The sequence below is a fragment of the Corvus brachyrhynchos genome, unplaced genomic scaffold (assembly GCF_000691975.1).
Source record: "Corvus brachyrhynchos isolate BGI_N302 unplaced genomic scaffold, ASM69197v1 scaffold26, whole genome shotgun sequence".
NCBI lineage: Eukaryota > Metazoa > Chordata > Aves > Passeriformes > Corvidae > Corvus > Corvus brachyrhynchos.
In genome coordinates this window covers 6,295,953-6,313,812 of record NW_008239324.1, presented here as the reverse complement: position 1 = coordinate 6,313,812, position 17,860 = coordinate 6,295,953, and the positions used below count along the sequence as shown (strand labels likewise).

At 45.9% G+C, this 17,860-nt stretch overlaps 1 protein-coding gene across 1 annotated transcript in view; it reads left to right on the top strand.

Annotated features, from left to right (window-relative positions):
- Positions 1 to 14,262: 14,262 nt before the first annotated feature.
- The window catches only part of GNAO1 (G protein subunit alpha o1), an 87,519-nt gene continuing 83,921 nt past the window's right edge, over positions 14,263 to 17,860 (top strand). The window contains exon 1 of the mRNA XM_017740875.1: positions 14,263 to 14,521. Coding sequence (XP_017596364.1) covers positions 14,288 to 14,521 — 234 coding nt within the window. The 5' untranslated portion in view covers positions 14,263 to 14,287. The remainder of the gene's footprint in view (positions 14,522 to 17,860) is intronic.

Here is a 17,860-nt window from a genome sequence, read left to right as displayed (position 1 = left end):
TGTCAATAGATAAATTTTAACTGGATGGCAGGAATTCTTTCTAAGGGATGAAATGTGTTATTCTATGGATTATTACTCCTAGAGAAGAGGTGAAAGCCTCATTGCTGAGGATCCTCTAAAGAAAGGATATAGGAATGAAGAGGAGGGAACAATCTTGCATCATGCCCTGATATTCTGAGGAATGTGGGATATTCTGGGAGGTATCAGTGAAAAACAGCAATAGAAGTTTCACTTCCAGATAAAGCAACCTCAAGGCTAGTCTGGTTCCTGGGGTTGGCAGTGGCAGACTGGAGCTCCAGTGCCCAGGTTCTCCCTTCAGAGGGCCAAATCCTGACCACTTTGAGCTGTGCATGGGCTGCCTGCTGCCACACATTTCTGGCAGGAGCTGGTGTGGCCACAACACCCCCAGGCCAACAGCGTGGTTGGGCTGTAGTGGTGTCACATGAGCTGCTGCAGAGACCAAGTGGGTCACTTGGCCTGCCCACGAGAGAGGCCCCTGGCTGGCCTGCAGGTGTCTGTACAGATATGTCTGCTCTCCATCCCTCAAAAGGGATGGCATCTTCACGCTGAAGTCCCGTGTGGCTCAGGCTCCAGGGTGTGAGGTGTTGGATGGGAGTCCCTCAGGACATCACAGCCTGCATCTTGGAGTCTTCCCTCATGCTGTGGTTTGGTCCCAGCAGGGTGTATTGGAGTGGTTTCAGCATGTGGCACCTTACAGAAGTCCCCAAGAGGCCAGGACACCAAGGGAAGAGAGAGGCTGTGTCCCATCCGTGCCTAGTCCTGGAGATGCTTGCAGAATGGTTTTCTCAGTGGACCTTTGACCCTGTCTCAGGCTCTTGTTTGGGCGTTAGTTGGAATAAATGTGATTTTCAGGTCTCCAGTTCCCAAGTAGAGACACCTGTGACAATCCTTCCCAAAGTGGGGATGGGCTCATCCACCCGCTGCCTTCCCCAGCCCTGCCAGGGCAGCAGCAGTGTTCAGCGTGAGTTATTCCATTTAACATTGTCAATTGATTGGTTAATGAGCCACTTGTTTGCCGAAGGTTACTCAGCACTATTGCCTCTGCTCACAGATTAGGTGCTACTTTTTATCATGCATTTTCTCATATTCTGTAGGTTGTAAATCTGTTATATGGATATTAGTAAGCCACGATCACCCTGTTTAAAGGGGACACTGGCAGACCTATTGGATGCTAAATCAGCACTCCCTTACCTATGTCTCCTAAGATTAGATCACCATTGTATTTGTTTTCTTTCCTTCCTGCCCACATCCCCCAAAGAGCAGAGGTGCTCCCAGCTCACCTCCCCACACCAGTAGTAAAGCTGGGAGCAGTTCCTGTTCGTGGGACTGCAGGTGACAGGAGGGAAGCCCAGCCAGAGAGGAAAGGGAAGGTCTGTGCTGTTTGGAAAACTTGAAAGCTCTGAGAAACAAATGAGTTGTCCAAACTTTCCTAGATACATTTTGGAAAAACAGAAATCTACACTATCAAAACGGCTCATCATCCAAATACCAGCCGTGCACCCACTGTGTGGGTGGGAAGAGAGAGTCAAAGAAGTCTATGCTCATTAAACCTCAGCCTCTCTGAATCTAATCAAACCTCTTCAGAAGGCAGTAATCTTTTACACTGGGGACAGTAAAATAATACTAGAGATAAGCTTAAACTCTGATGATCAGATGTGGAGTAAATTTATTACAATGCAGATTTACCATATCTAGCTGGTTGCTTTATAAGACAGTTCAAACAGTCACTTTGAACTGTCTAGCATCTTCTCAGGTACTCTTGGGAGAGACTTATAGGCAAATTTTCAAATTAAATCAATAAGGAATTTTTCAGTTGAAGATGAGGACATGGGGGATGACAAAGACTGATGAAAGCAGTAGGAGGAATATACTCATGTTCTGAGGTGTTTGCAGCAGTGGTTGCTTCCCAGCGTAATGGGCAAACACATTTACACATCCATTTAAATGTGGCTCTGCTCTCAGTTATTGTGTCTCCTGGAAAGACAGTGGTGGCTGAAGCAGAATGAGTCTGTACACCCAGGGGCAGCTGCTTGCACCATGGCACCTGCTGCCTCTGTGGGGTCTGGTGGCCATGAGGCAGTGCAGCCACAGGAGGGGATGGGGAAGAGGTGCCAGGCGTGCTCTCCGATGGCTGTCCCCAGACAATCGCTTCCCAGCAGTCTCCACCTTGCTTCTTGGTAGTGCAGTGCTCCTGGGGCTCCCATTAACAAAGAATGGGCCTGGGAAGGAGAACTTAAGTGCCGGTCTGGCTGTAAGCCAGGCTTTCAGATGGAAGAATGTCTGGCCAGGGTACCCCAGATACTTGATTCTTGATCACTCCTTTCTCTGCTGGCAGGAGCTGCTGTGCCAAAAGCTGACATGAAGCTCTAGGAAAGTGCAGGGACCCATGCCTTACCCAGCAAGCCTGTGAGAGGTGTGCCTGGGGCACAAGGGCACTCTACAGATCCCGTCAGGGTGGCTGAGTCACCCAGGGATGCAGGGGAGCTTGTCTGCTTTGTGCCAATGGCCAGCCCTTGGTCTGCTGATTTTACAGGAATTCTGGTTAGAGCCCTGTCCTTCTCTCTCACTGCCACCGGGAGGTCACAGGACAGCACTTGGATCCGGTTACAAAGGGGCCAGCTCACTCTGCGGAGCAAGGACAAATAATTATTTGTGGTCTTTTGGCAGTGGGTGCATTCACTGTCTCATATGTTTGTACTCTTCCTCTACTGACAGCACCCCACCTCCCAGTTCCACCCAGCACCCCAGCAGCCTCACATGAAGGCTCTGACTGGCTGTCTCAGCTCAGAGAAACAGGAGAGAGAGAGTCACACAGAGGGACCCCAGAGCAGGTGTCCTCTGTGCCAGGAAATGCCATGAGACACTGAGGATGCCCAAGGTCTTCAAATCCTCTTTGAAACAGTATTGTGCTGGAATAGGTTGGCTGAAAACCTTGGAGAAGCGCTGGAAAAAACTGTTCCTTCATCTTTCTGTAGCAATTTTAGGTGGGAGACTCAGAGCTGAGGTGGGGCCTTCCCCCATTGCTACAGGTAAGGTATCTCTGGGTGCATGTGCTGAGTTAGACCAGCCAAAGTCTTGTCCTCCCACTGGTATTTTCTGAACATCAGCTGCATCTGAGAATCACTGAAAGTTATTTGAATCCTTGTGGCAGGTATCAGGGAAAAGCTGTAAAAGCTGTGCGTTTGTCTTCCCTTCAGATAACTTTTACACTTGTACTCAGAGAACAGGTTATGATTCAAATATATCCAAATGCATGTAATTAATCACAAGTGCAACATATCTCCTTCCTGCTCTGAAATCTTATTAGCAGTGTGGGCAGAATCCTAAAATACCGTATCTGCCAGGTTTTAGCTCAAAGTCTTCAGCTTGGAAAGCCTGAGTGAGCAGACCTGAGCAGCCAGGCTGGGAGAGCTCAGAACCATGACCTGGCATTACTGAGCACCGGGGCCCAAAGCAAGCTCTCCCCACCCCTGTTTGGGGAGCTGCCTACCCCTGCTCTATCAGAGCCACGCTTCAGCTGCAGGCAGACTTCCATGGGGCTCCAGTAAACGCAGAAACTTTGCAGCCCCGTTACAAGCAATAGCACGGCCAGACAGGCAAGGTTTGGGTTTCTGCTGCCAGCAGGAGTGACAGAGGCCTGCTGTTCCTCCCCCCAGGACTTGTATCTCATCTACACCAGCCATCCCCATTTTGACTGCAAAATTTTCCATTGATGGAGGATCCGTTGCAGTCTTCAGGGATTTTTCCCAGCAGCCAGATACTCTCCCTCGGCCTGCGATCTGTGGGGTGTGGTGTGGTGCTTGATGACATCCTGTGACGGAAAGGCAGCACATTGCAGAACTGGGAACACCATGACTCAAAAATCTCTGAGCTGAGATTAGTGGAGGCTAATGTCAGCTTGGCAGCACACCCAGGGACTCACTCAGAGATGGATCCCCTGAGCTGTAATTGTGCCAGAGAAGATGGACAGGATACAAGGAATGGCATAATAGCTCTTTCCAGAATTGATTCCTTCTCAGCTTAACATGTTGAAACATCAAAAGTACTGAAAAACCCCCATCTGCCACCAGACCTAATCAAACACATCAATTATTGCTTCAGAAAGACAGTTGCTGCTAGATTTGATATCCCAAAAAAGCAAAGCTGCTTTAAAGCATCTTTTTATTTTAGCTGAGTGTTTTCATGACAGCACACAATTCCTAATGAGCGCTAATACAGCTAGGACACACAGAAAAATATGTCAACTGTGCAAAGATCAGCTCTAGACACAGAAGAGGAACTCTGAATCCCACTGTATTTCAGTAGAACGAGGGGCTTTGGAGGCCAGGTTTGTTGCATTAGGGCACGAACCAGGTGCATTCTACCAAAGCCTTGCTTTGATACACTGAGAGAGTAGTACACTCATTCTTAATGTATCAGTAAAATACAGAGGGTTGGCTTCTTATCGTGGGTTTTGGCAGTGGTACTGGATTGTGAGGATGAAATGCATGGGGCAATGAAGAGACTGTGCATACCTCTTGTTTCCTCTGTTGTCCACAGAATATTTGGTTATGGAGAGCATCATCTGAAAAGGTTTTGAGAGGCAAAGTCACCTTGCAGCTATCAAAACACTTCAGATGAGGCAGATGGGAAACCAAAAATATTATTTAGGTTTGGGCAGTAAAACTGACATTGAACCCATTTGCCTTGTTTTTCAGGCTTTGATGATAGTTAATGACAGCTTACAGAAGTTGTAAGTGATCTAAAAAAGCCATAAAAAGCTGCTTTGTGTCCTTGTTCAGGGGATGAATTTAACAAAACCATTATGGGGCTTTAAAACACTGTTTTGACTTTCTAGAACCAGCTGTGGGATGATCCAGCTGCAGTTGGGTCCCCCTTGCATCTAAGAGAACATTTAAGAGGATCAATCCCAATAATTTTAATTCAACAAAATGACCTTATGTAACACTACCGAGGAATTAATGAGAATTCTCTCATGTGGGTCATCACCAACCCGGTGGATTTTTTTTCCCTGAGGGATCTCATTGGTCTCAGGCAGAGCATGGACAAAGTAGATTGACTGTGCAGCACACTGCATGGGATGAGACGATAAGTCACTCAGAGCAGGAACACTTCTTCCTTTGCTTAATTATTATTTGGGAATGCACAACAAAGAATGCAGCTGTCAGCCTCCACTGGTGCTATTTGAAACCCTTTTGGCTCCGAGGCTTTTTCCACAGAAAAATGCAATCTCATCTAATGCAAATGCTGCTGCAGGAATCTGTAGTCCAGCTGTCTTTTTTTAATAGAAAAAAGTCCTGATCTAATTGTTTTTGACTGTGTTTCTTTGCTGTTCTTACTGAGCTGAGCAGGATGCATATTAAAACTAATTAGGTGCATGTAGGGTATTCAATATTTGATCTTAATATTAAGGGCCCCAGGAGAGGGCACATTATCAAAGCTAACCAACTGCAAATTTTAGTAAAACCAAACTATGCCAGTGGCCTGACATTGCATAAAACCCAAGTCTGCGCTGCTCCCAGTTTTGTGCGGGACATGGGGGTTGGGGCAGCCTCTGCCTGTGCCCCTGCTTCCACCCTTTTCTTGCCATCTGGGCAGATCTTCCTCTCAGGAGCAGAGGAAACTGATTTGGGACAGGAAAAAGAGGGTCTGTGTGTGGCTTCTGTATTAGCAAGTGTGATGGGATTTTCTTCCCCTGACTACACCCCTATAGTGCCATCCCCTGTCTGTGCTGTAGGGGAAGGGTCTGAGGTTTAGACTGGGGACTGAGCTGGGCACTGAATCCCTGCAGTTCCATGCTGGGAGTCAGATCCCAAGCCTGTGTACATCAGTGTACCTTCCCCAGCCAGCCCACAGGCTGACCCTCACCAGAACCAGCAGCTCCTGAGAAAGGAGGAGCTAATTTATAGTCATTAGCACTTGGGAGCAGAATAGTGCGTCTGGGTACCAGAACTCCTCTGGGGACCAGTGGCCAGCAATCTCTGCAGGAAAAAACTCATTAGGGTGCCTCAGGTGGGTAAAAGCACTGATATGGTTGACTGTGCACAATTAGGCTTGGTGTGAGTAATGCTTATTGTCACGGGTAAGCCATGGGACAAGAGGAAATGGCCTAAAGTTGAACCAGGAGAGGTTTAGATTAGATAATCAGAGGAATTGGAGGGGTTGTCAAGCACTGGAACAGGCTGTGCAGGGAAGTGGCAGTCACCATCCCTGGATGCATTTAAAAGATGTGTAGATGTAGATGTGACACTTAGGGACCTGGTTTATTGGTGGACTTGGCAGTGCTGGGGTAAGGGTTGAATTCGTTGATCTTTGAGGTATTTTCCAACCTAAACAATTCTATGATTTTCCTGACTTTGTAGTGTTAAATTTCAAAGGATGACTACATTCCTATTGTGTTGGGTGGAGTACTAGCACAGTAGCTGGCTTTGCTCTGCCTGCTCAGCCTTGCCTTCTTTTGAAGTATCAGAACTGGTGTCTTTCATTCATCAACACTAATTAATTACTTTCAGGATGCAGTAGACTGTTTACACTCTTGAATTGTTTTATACACACACTTAAAAACAAAGTATTTCACTCCACTGCTTCCTGTTGAAAATGTAAATGCTGAAACAGTCCTCATGCTGCAGAGATGGGAAGGTCATTGGTGCATCCCAAATGTGGGGTGCAGAAGCCAACCCAAACACCCCAGTCCAATGAAGGACGCATGGCAGGAACCTCAGCATGCAGTCCAGGAAATTATCTCTCATCTCAGCTACAGCATTCAACCAAAGCAGGGATCACCCCTCAAGACAGCCCAAAGCCAAAATTAGGCATTGATGTAGAACTCAATTAAAAGATAATAATAATAATTAAAAGAAGACTAAGAGCTGCTTCCAAACAGCCACAGGGCTGCAGGGACACAGCACCATGTTGGGAGTGCTGTACATGTTTCTGGTTTAGGGCTGTATTAAACTGGAAATGAAGCGTATTCTGCAAATATTTTATACACCTGAAAACAATCTGAAATCAAAGGTTTTGGGGAAGATGCAGTATCTGATCCCTGTATGTCTGGAGGCTAATCACTGTTAGCTCAATAGCCGCTTGTCTACAGACAAAAATAAGATGGTAGCAGTGTTGATTCTGAGCAGACACGAGAGTTTCTTATATCACCATCTTCAATCTTTTTGACCAGCAGTTAAGGTGCATGGCTGGTTTTAAAGAGACGCCATGTAGGCATCAGAGGGACTTACAGGCATTAGGCACAAACTGAACTGCCTTAGAGGGGCAAGAATGCTTCTGCCTTGTACAGGTCCGTGAAACTTCTGCAATTGATTTGAGTAAGCTCGGCCATTTCCAGGGCTGTAGATTTTGGCAGCATTTCAATCGCCTGATGGATTTGCTTATTTTTTAACGTGAACCATCTGGTTAGTTAGAATAATATCTTTGCATGCAAGAAATACTTTGGCGGTAAGAATTCAGTTTTGAGTGACCCAAAAGTATTTCCTTCAGAAAGGAGATTTTCCCCAGCTGGGTGCCTATCACAGGGCTCCATCAGTATTTCTTGGACCAGTGTTAAAAGTCCAGGTTGAAAAAATTATGCTTTTTAAAAGGAGCTCCATTTGCAGTTTTTAGATGACCCTGACTAAGGAAGTTGTTTCTCTTTTTTAAAAAAAGGGCATGTAGGCAAACAGTCATCCTAATTTTCATCTCGAAGAATTTCTTGTGGAAATAGGATGTACAACATGGCATTCTAGCACAGCTGGGGGGAAGAAGAATGAGAGTTTAGAGAGATTTGCACCCTGTCACGGAGGTCTGAACTGTGCCTTTGCAGTCTTTGAACACAAGGTCATGGGCATCTGCATTGATTTAGTTTAACATAATCCAGGAGTTTTTAATCGCATTTCAGGCTATTAAATGAGTGAGAAGAGAATCGCTGGAATTTAGCTTCATAACTCCCCTGTAAACAAAGTTTTTAACCTCATATCAAGATAAAAATAAATTTAAAGTAGCTGATTAGCAGGAGATTTTCCATCAGAATTTGATCATCCTCCTCTCTACATATTAAAGTCAGATTTTTGTGCTGTTTTTCCCCATTTACAAAGAAAGATTTCAGAGTTTTCTTCAGAATTAGATTTTTTCTTTTGACTCAAACTCTGCCCAGCCCCACCAGAATAACCTGCCTGATTCTGGGTAGGAGATGAGAAAAATTATTTTTGAAAGAAAAATAGGGGGAGAAGGGAGAAGAAAAATATTGAAAAGTTTGATGAGCTATTGAAAAATAGATTCTGTGATGTGTTTGTTCCAAGATTCTCCATCGAAAATCCACCTTTGATCAGTCTGTACCATGAACGTGAATGTACTAATGGGACTCTCAACACCCTGAACAAAAATGTGTCTGTGGGCGAATGCTCAGTTGTCCCTATAATGCCTCCTCCCTTCTACCATGGCCCGAGTCACCTTCTCCCTTTTAAGCAGCACTTTACACCCACCAGCATCATCTCACACACTTTGCATTGTCTGGGAGGTTTTCCCTGCCCACAGTGTCATGTGGACTTGGAACACTCTGGAGACCTGAGCTTTCCTGAGCTGGAAGGAGATGCTGCTGAGGAGCTCGGAGCCACCCAGGCTGGAGGGGAGCTGTGGGTGCCACGCAGGGTGGTGCCACTGCCAGCCCAAACCAGCTCGGTGTCCCAGAGCCCCGAGAGCTGAAACTCATCACCAAGGCACAGGGCTCTGTAGGAAAGCTGTGCAATGACCTTTCAATTCCTTAATTTGTCCCAGTGAAGGTGGGCAGCAGGTCTGCTTTTATAGGAACTGGACCGTTCATTTGTAAGGTATTTGCTTGCAATACACTTCGAGTATAATAATCTCCTGGTGATTTCTTGCCTGGTTTTATTCAAGCAAATCACTGTAATTGTAGGGATGTGCATTGATATGGGAAAACTTCATTCAGCTGGAAACATCTTGCTGATTGAAAGTAAATCATCTTAGGTAAAACAGAAACAGTATGGGTTTTATTTTCTCTAGTAGGCAATTGGAAGTTTATAAGTATGTCTTTCACAGTGATGCAGACAGTTTGAAGCCACACAAAGTTCCCTGAATTTTGCAGGAAATGTTTCAGAGGCATTGGCTTGAGGTTTTGGAGCGATGACAAAGGGTAGGAGACGAGACAGGGATTGTCAGTTGGGGCACAAGAACCTGCATGTGAAGCTATGAAAAGAATGGAGGATGCTGAGCACTGGAAGCAAGAGGGGATGCAGGGATGTCCACAAATCTCCACTGCTGAGCATGCCATTCCCTCCTTCTGGCACAGAAAGGACAAGTTTAGTAAGATTAAATGTCTTCAGGTCAGCCATGTTTAAGGAAATTCTTAGTACATACTTATAGGCGCCATCTCAGAAATACAAACACTTCTCCTTAAGAGCTCTTGGAGGGCAGGTGAGGCACCAGAAGACAGGGAAAAAAATGTAAACATGGTGCCTGTCTCTAAATATAGAGGGAGAAAAGAGGAGTAAGAATTATAGACCAGTCAACTTCTAGAAGCTTTCAAGAGAATTGAACTATCAATCATATAATTTGCAACCAGGTAGGAGATAAAAAGGGAGATGAGTGACATCCAGCATGGATTATACAAAAATGAGGCATGTTAAACTAGTCTCATTTGATTTTCAGCAGAAGTAGGAGAGGAATAGTTGGTGCCATATCTAGATTTTGGGAAGGGTTTGTCAGAGTCCACTGGATTTTTATAAAGTGACCTGGAAAAATACTGCAGATAAACCTACTACAGGTCTTACACAAAAATGGGTGACTAGCACAACTCATTCTCAAAGTATACAATTATCAGTGGCCTATGGTCCGAGCAGAGGACTCTGTCAGTCAGGACTCCACTGGGGTCCATGTCAATTTCCTTCTAAATTTCCATCAGTGAAACATGGATGGAAATACGTCATTACTCCTGGCATTGATGTGGAGCTGGGAGAGGTGCTTCAGCATATCAGAGGATAAACTTTACAGCTTCAAATGATCTTGGCAGACTGGAGAGGTGAGGACTGGGTCTAGTCTGGGGCACTGTGCCTCAAAGAGGAGGAGGAGGAGGACCTGCTTGGAGAAGGTGTAGGCAAGTGTCAGTGTGTTTACTAAACCTGGCTCAGGTTGGAAGGGCTGGAATAGCTTGGCTGGAGCTGGTGTATGGGAATGACGATGACTGTAGCCTCTGCTCCAGAAAGTTTTCAGGATGATGGACATGTATTTCCCTCAGGAGTGAGCTGGGCAAACTGGCTCCGTGGTGAGATCAGCCTCCAGGTGAGATCCAGCCCTACTGCACTGGAGCTGTCGTGGTGTGTCAGAGCCGCTGCTCCACAGCTGCTGGGGCCGTGCATATCAGCAGGGACACGCGGCAGAATCATCTCTGGCTTTGCCTTCTTAATGCATTCGTTGTGTAGTGAAAGGCTGAAGGCACGTAAGTGCTTTGTTGAACGGAAGCCAAAGCAAGCTGCTATGCAGAATGCACCCCCTGTTTCCAAGTATTTCATTTATTTTGTAATTAAGCAATAATTGCTGAGGCACTGGGCACTTCTTCAGGATTAATGACTTGCTGGGGGATGGCAGAAGATCTGATCTGTGGTGGAACCATTTTCTCCAGCAAATACCTGCCTGTTACTGCCATTCTGAAATGAGTACAACAACACAACATGCCAACATATGGGTTTTGCTGTTAGCAGCTGAGGGAAGGGGAGCAGGCATTTGTGGGTACCTTAGGCAATCAGGTTGCTTCAGTTTTCTCTCACCATTCCATTTAGAGCACAGTGTTTTATTAGTCACTTGGTGAATGAAATGGCTTTGTAATTGCTCAGAATCACTTTTTTAAATTACAACACTCTCCCCCCCCCCAGCCCCTGGGGATCCTCTTAAATCCCTTTTCTTCCTTTGCCCTGGAGTCAACCAGTTCTAGTGTGGCAAAGAGGAACCTGCTTGCAGCAGTTTCCTTTGTAATTCGGACACTGGGAAAAATATATGCCATTTAGAAAACAGAGGATTCACTTTTTTGGTGCTGAAAACCCTCTGCTCCCATAATTTGCACGTTGCTTAAGGAGTAGTTCACCCTGTCAAAACCTTTAAAGATTTTACAGTCTTGGCATGCTGCTCACTTCTATTAGTTCCTACACCTGTATGTTTTTAATGGTCACAGCTCACTACAGCACACAAACCCCACTGCTTCTCATGTCCTGTGGCAGCAGGAGCTGGCTCAAGCCATGTCCCATAGCAATACACCTCCCAGGAGTAGTTATGGAGCTTTAAATGTCCTCTAGACAGCAAAGCACAATAGCAGGCAAGAAGAAAGGTGTATCCCAAACAGGTGAGTGGCAGCATGAATGTTTCCAAAGGACTATGGAAAAAGCTGCTCTGGGATTAGAGCCATCAGATCACCAAGGCAAGCAAATGGAGAAACATTTGTGAAAAGCATAGAGGACAATAAACCAGTTCACAGTGCCCTAGCAGGCTTTGTGTCAGGGGGGATTTGCTTGCACAAATATTAGGTAATGTGCTAACTGCGTGATCGATTAATCCGTAGGTACTTCCTACAGCAAAACTTCAATACTGGCATCCACAGTGCTGCTTTCAATCGCCATGGCTGCCTTCCCAGAGAGATTTCACACAGGAACAATCAGGGTGTTTTTTCTCCATGCTTTTTCTGCCCCCTTTAAAAGAATCAGTTTTCCTTCTGTGTTTGAACGGCGGCAGTGTTGTTGCCTAGCTGCCAGTGTGTTCACTGAGGGATCCCAGAGCCACTCTCCATCCCTTAATTCTGCCTCTTCAGCACCAAGAGCCCTGTTACTCGATAGGGAACTTACTGGCTTGGAGTATTTAGAAGTGAAAATGTCAGGCACCAACTTCATGGCACAAAGCTAAAAACAGTTTAAACTCTGAGGAAGACCAGAAACCAAAGCTCACCTCTTTCCCCATACAGCTGTTGAGCCCTCTTTTTGCCTTCTAAATTGCTGAGTTGATGTCTGTCAGTGATAGCCAGAAACAAATCCAGCCCAAGCTGTGGACATCACTCCCATCTCCTCCAGCCTGGCCAACAGCTGGACCAAATAAATTTCAGCAGCATCCTTTTGAGGCCATTACACTGCCCCTTGTGCCTGTCCTCACCCTTTTCTTTTCCCCTTCTTATGTTTCCTTCTCTTAGTTGCCCAAAAACCCAGCGTTTATTCTTGCTTGCCCCAAAATCCAGCCGCTAGCCAACCACCCAGAAAGAATTAATTATTCCTGGTGATGCTTTCACAAACTGCCTGCCTGCCTCCTGTGGGACCCCTGCTCTACTGTGCTTCTTGCTGTCATGCTCAGAGCTGGGAGGCACTGGTGCTGTACAGTCTCTCTTGAATTCAAACAGAATTGATGCAGATCCTTGTGCCTTGTGCCACCCATAACTCTTTGGGTTTGACTGCTCCTTTTGGCAAAGAACACATTTCCCAGAAGTTCAGCAGCTTGTCTGAGTAACAGTAAATGATCCATGAGATCCAGTGCTGATACATGGCTCTGCTGCCTCACCTCCTTCCCCATCACTCAAATGCTACTGTTCCAAACCTCCCCACAATCACTGGATTCACAAAAAATTAAAGCTACAGAGTACAAGATCTGCTGTTGCCTATAGCTCCATCAAAATCAAAACAAGCTATAGAAATTTTTTTGGCAAATTGGCAAGTCTGGATCTATTAAGTCAGAAAGGTTTTCATCCACCCCTGTTCTCCTCAGCTTAGGTGAGGGGAACCAGCAGCCCCCTGTGCTGTTCCCGCACACCAGCACCATTTGCCTTTGCTGGAGGGTACCCAAGCAGGGGGCTCTGCCCAGTTTCTCAGATCAGTAGCTTAAAACTTTCATCACCAAATGATTTGAATTATCGTCTGTCTGAGGCTGTCTTTGCTTGTAGTCATGTTTTTCCAGGATGTAGGGCTTGATTGAGCAGCTCCTCCCAGGAGCTCAGTGTTCAGTGTTGAGTAAGCAAAGGTTGTGGTGGGGACAGCAGAGAGTCAGTCACTTGTGTTAGCAAACCTTTCTGTGAGCTTCACATCAGGGAAGGAGATCTCTGTCTTGGTCAGCATGTTTCTACCAGCCTTGTTCTTCATGTAGTCATCTGTTAATAACACTGGGCTAGCATCCAGCCCTGTTTTCCATCCCAGCACTGTATCTATTGCAAGCTCGTGGTGTGAGCTAGTCCTCCCTCTCTCCCAGGGGATGCGAGCACTTGTCAGGACCTTTGTTGGTGTGTATCTGATTTAGAAAAAAAAGGAATCAAAAATCCTGTTACAGAAAGGGTGCTAGGTTTTATCAGAGACCACATCTGTTACTGAAGGACCCTCTGTTGTCCAGTGACATCTGAGGATGAGCAAACAAGGATTTCACTTTAGCTAAGTAGATCATCCTCTCTTCCGACATTTAAGATAGGATCATAACTTATGTCTTCACTGGGAAGAATTATTGTCAAACACAATTAGCTTTGCAAATCCTAGCTGTTTTGTAGACACATCCAGGCTTAGTTCTGGAGTTACTTAGAGATGAATAAATTACAGGGGTCAGTCTTCTGACCTGAGCAAGGGACTGCAATAACTTGCACCATCAAATAGTTCCTTTGCAGAGTTTAATAGAGACCAATGCACAGAGCATCCAGTGTGCAGAGCTAGTAGGACTGTGGGTCACATTCCCATCTTGCTTTGGGAAGGGATAACATAACATGCCTTAAGGCAAAAAAAAATCTCAGCACTTATTCTAAAGGAGAGAGAAGGAGGGGGGAGGAAGTGTGGAGGGTAAGTACTTAAAGTGCTTCATAACTAAGACACTTCCCCTCTCCATGCCCGAGTCCCCGTGTGTACAGGGGTATTTCGAATCTGGTTCCTTTTGTAAGGTACCCCAGGAGTTACTACTACTAAAAGGACTAGACAAGAACTAGAGGGTTTCTCTCACTTGTTTCAGTCGTTAAGATCTGATCTGATGGTCGTTTGTCCGCACTGAACATATTTCCATAGACCTTGACTGGGAAGGTAATGTAGGACCTGGAAACCTCCCTGCTGTGGCTGCTGAGCGGGCAAACACAAGGTGCTCCAGGCTCCAGTGTTTGCAGTTCATTTGGGAAGGAGGTACCACATGCACCAACTGTGCACAAAACCTTCTTGATAGAGAGCAAAAGGGATGCTAATTCCAGCACTGGGCTCAGACACACTACTGGTGAACAACCAGAAAGGTTTAAAAAGAAATGCTGACTAAATTGAGTGAATCAAGCCAGCAGATGTGCTCTTCAGAAGAGCACAGCTGTCTTTTAAATGTCTCTCCCACTGAAATTACATTCTCAAGAGATTTTGTCCTTTGCATTTTCTTCAGGATCATCCATGAGGATGGCTTCTCTGGAGAAGACGTGAAGCAGTACAAGCCAGTGGTGTACAGCAACACTATACAGTCACTGGCAGCCATTGTCCGTGCCATGGATACCTTGGGCATTGAGTACGGTGATAAGGAACGACGGGTAAGTCACAATCACCACTGCTTGCATAGAGACAGCTGAGCACCCAGAGACTCCAGAGCATGAACAGGAGGCATTTGCACAATCTCAGTACCTTGGAGGGATAAGGAGGGAGAGGAGGAAATTTACATCACTGTTGTATGCCTGTTGCACATGCAGTCTGTGGAACAGATGCAATTCCATGCAATGTGCCATTTGTACACTTACATTGGGAAGTGTAGCCCTGGGGACCACTGTGTCACAACAGCTACAATCTCTCATGCCCTGGCAGTAGTCAGGCCAGGGCAGAAAAATAATCTGTTGTCTAGGGACAGCCTAGACAGAGGTACTGGTAGATTTGAGGAAACAGTGAGAACATGTGTCCTGTCTCCTGTGCACGTGTTGGACACACAGGCTGCATGGACGGATGAATCAGGGAGAAGTCTTGCTGCCGTTCAAAGCCCTTCCACCAGCTTGCTAATGTAGGAAAACTTTTAGGATTAATGTGATTGGGGCTCGACTGGCTTCTACTCACACATCCCCCATTTAAGCGTACCCAAACAGTGACTTCGGTTGCAAAGGGATGTATTATTTCAGTGAGGTTGGTATGGACAGGCTCTTAGGCAGCAGCGTTGGCATCTGTCTTATCAGAACAGCTATGTGATGCCTGGCAGCCTTCTTGTGCCACACACCTAGGCCTGTCCTTTTACAGTTGCTACTCTGTGATTACTTTCACCAGCTCCCTATTTTTAAACAGTGGCTCCTCTGTGAGGTGCCCCTGCCAGCCTCTGCCTTGCCTTATTGCATTTCTGGCTCAGACCAAACCCACACAGAGGAACTCAGAACCCTAGAGTGAAGTCAAAACCACCCTTTTTGCATGCAGCAATCCCAGAGAAAGTAAAACTACTTGATTTTACTGGAAATAAAATAATTTCAGATTAAAGACCTGGTAAAGGCAAAGTCGTATATGCCAGTGAGTTGGTCATGACTATTTTTAGATAGCTATCAAATGACAGATGTACAACATACTCCAAACTCCTTATCTGAGTGTTGATAATAAAAGCATTCACTAGAATGGATGCCAAAATCCTGCTGTGGTGTTTCTGTATGAAGAGGTACCTTATTTCTCCCAATTGCAAAGAGGTACTTTAATTTCTTTGCATCTAGGGATTTTCCCATAGGAACTCTAAATCCTGGAGACATTTCCATCCCAAACATGGAGATGATACCATAATGGAGTTCTTGTGAGCTTGCCGAGAACTAATGCTGATGGCTTTCAAATTGAATACATTAATCTGTTGATTACTTGGTGACTCAGCTCTCAGCAAGGCAATGTATCTCGTTCAGCTAAAAACCTATGCCTGGGAAAACAGAAACAAATCATTCTCCATGTCTGATAAATAGTCTGTGGCAGACAGCTTTAAAATGTAAAATCCTTTTTTTTTTTTTTTAATGCTTAAATCCCTAATTTGAGGAGGGAAAATTCATCACTGCTTTAGTGCCAGGCCTGGCACAGTACAGGGTGTGGAGGAGGAGAGCTGTTATCAGGACTGCCAGGAATGAGAGGTGGAGTACTGGGCTGAACAGAATGTTGTGTCCGTTCATATTCCCATGGAAAAGATGCCAAATGTTCCTAGGATTGTACGGTAACTCAGGCTGGAGAGGAGCTCAGGAAGTGTCGAGCCCAACCCCTGCTCAGGTAAAGTCTGAGGTCAAACCAGGTTGCTCAGGGCTCTATCCTGTTGGGTCTGAAATCATTCAAGGATGGAGTCTGCACACCCTCTTTGGGCAACCTGCTCCACTGCTCTTACATTCCTCATGATGAAAAGATTTCTCCTTATGTCTAGTGTGAACCACTGTTGTTTCAATTTATGCTTTATGGCAATAGGGATCTTGTGTTATGCTTTGCAAAGTAAAAAGCAAGTTAGATTAAGTTCTCCCCAGCCTGGTTTCCCCTAAGATAAGTAGTTCTGGAGGAATTACTCCTGTCTTACGATGGTGTCATGGTGACTGTGTCAGACAAGCCTGCCACAAACCACTATAAACCAAACCACTGTCTGGGAGGGTGATTCAGGGTATCTGTTCCCTTCATAGATGGCAGAAATATTTCTTCATCCAGCAGCAGACAAAGGCGAAGGAAACCAACTCTCTCAGGCTGTGATCTTCCACTTGCTCCTTTCTCTTAGGCACAGAAAGTTGCTGGTATTAGTATGAAATAGTATTTATTTTAATCTTACAAAGAAGCACATGGCTTCTGCTGCCCTGCTTTTGTTATTAATATGCAGCTGCTATAAAGAGAGGCCATTAAACAGGCGATTTGTTGACTATTATGCTGCGTAGTTCATCCCTTTTCAGGCAAAGCTTTTCTATTTTAAAAGTCATTCCTCAGCCAAGGGTTTCCAATGCAAATCTTTTAGTGGGGGATTTTCCCCTACTCATCACTTAAGCCCCCAAGAGAAGCGAGTTCAGGAAGGGGAGCCAGGGCTGTGGCTGCTCCAGCCTGATTCAGCAGCAAGGAAGAAGAGAACTTGGGCCTGGGACAGGTTTTCCCCAGAGACCACTTGGCTGTTACTGCTTTGCCCATCCCATTTTCTGGAAGATGGATCTGCACCCATATCCCTTCCAAATGGCACCCTGACCAAGCGAAAAAACCTTCCTCTACTTAATAAATGCATGTTGTTATTGAGTGAAAAAAAACAAATCCTCTCACTGTTCTCATTTTTCTCCTGCCCATAATTGTACTTCCAGTATTTAGTCTAACAGAACTGAAAAACTGGGGGAAGACTAAACCCTGTTGCTTTTGGCGGTCAAAGTGAGATCAATGTAGGAAATAGGACCTAAAAAGACAAAATAAATCACAAAAACCATATGCTCCAGGTCTTGCTGACCCTCTCTGCTGATAAGGACTTGTCCCCAGGTTGAGAACAAAACAGTCTGGATTTCACTTTTATGTGTGCTCCTCATCCAGGGCAGCGGGTTTTCTTACAGCTGTGCCCGGCTCACGAAAGGTTCATGGCCTGTGGGCAGCACCGAGGTCCTTGGTTTGTGTCCTTCAGCACGGGAGGCAGGAGCACATCCTGCCAGCTCCCGGCACGTTATCACTGCACACAGCATGGAAGGTCAGGCTGAAACTCCAGAAAAGCTGTGCAAGTGCAAAGTCAAATCCCTCATGTGTTACAGGAGGGCGGGCGGAAAAGGAGCCATCAGTGAGGAGACAGGAGCCAGCTGCAGGAGAAGTGGCATCCGTGGGTGTTGCTCATCTCCAGGGCCACCCCTGCCCTGGGTCGGGATCCCTGACAAGCCAAGGGGTTACACGCAGGAAGAGAGGCAGAGGCTTAGTCCAGCCTGCCTACTCAGGACTCC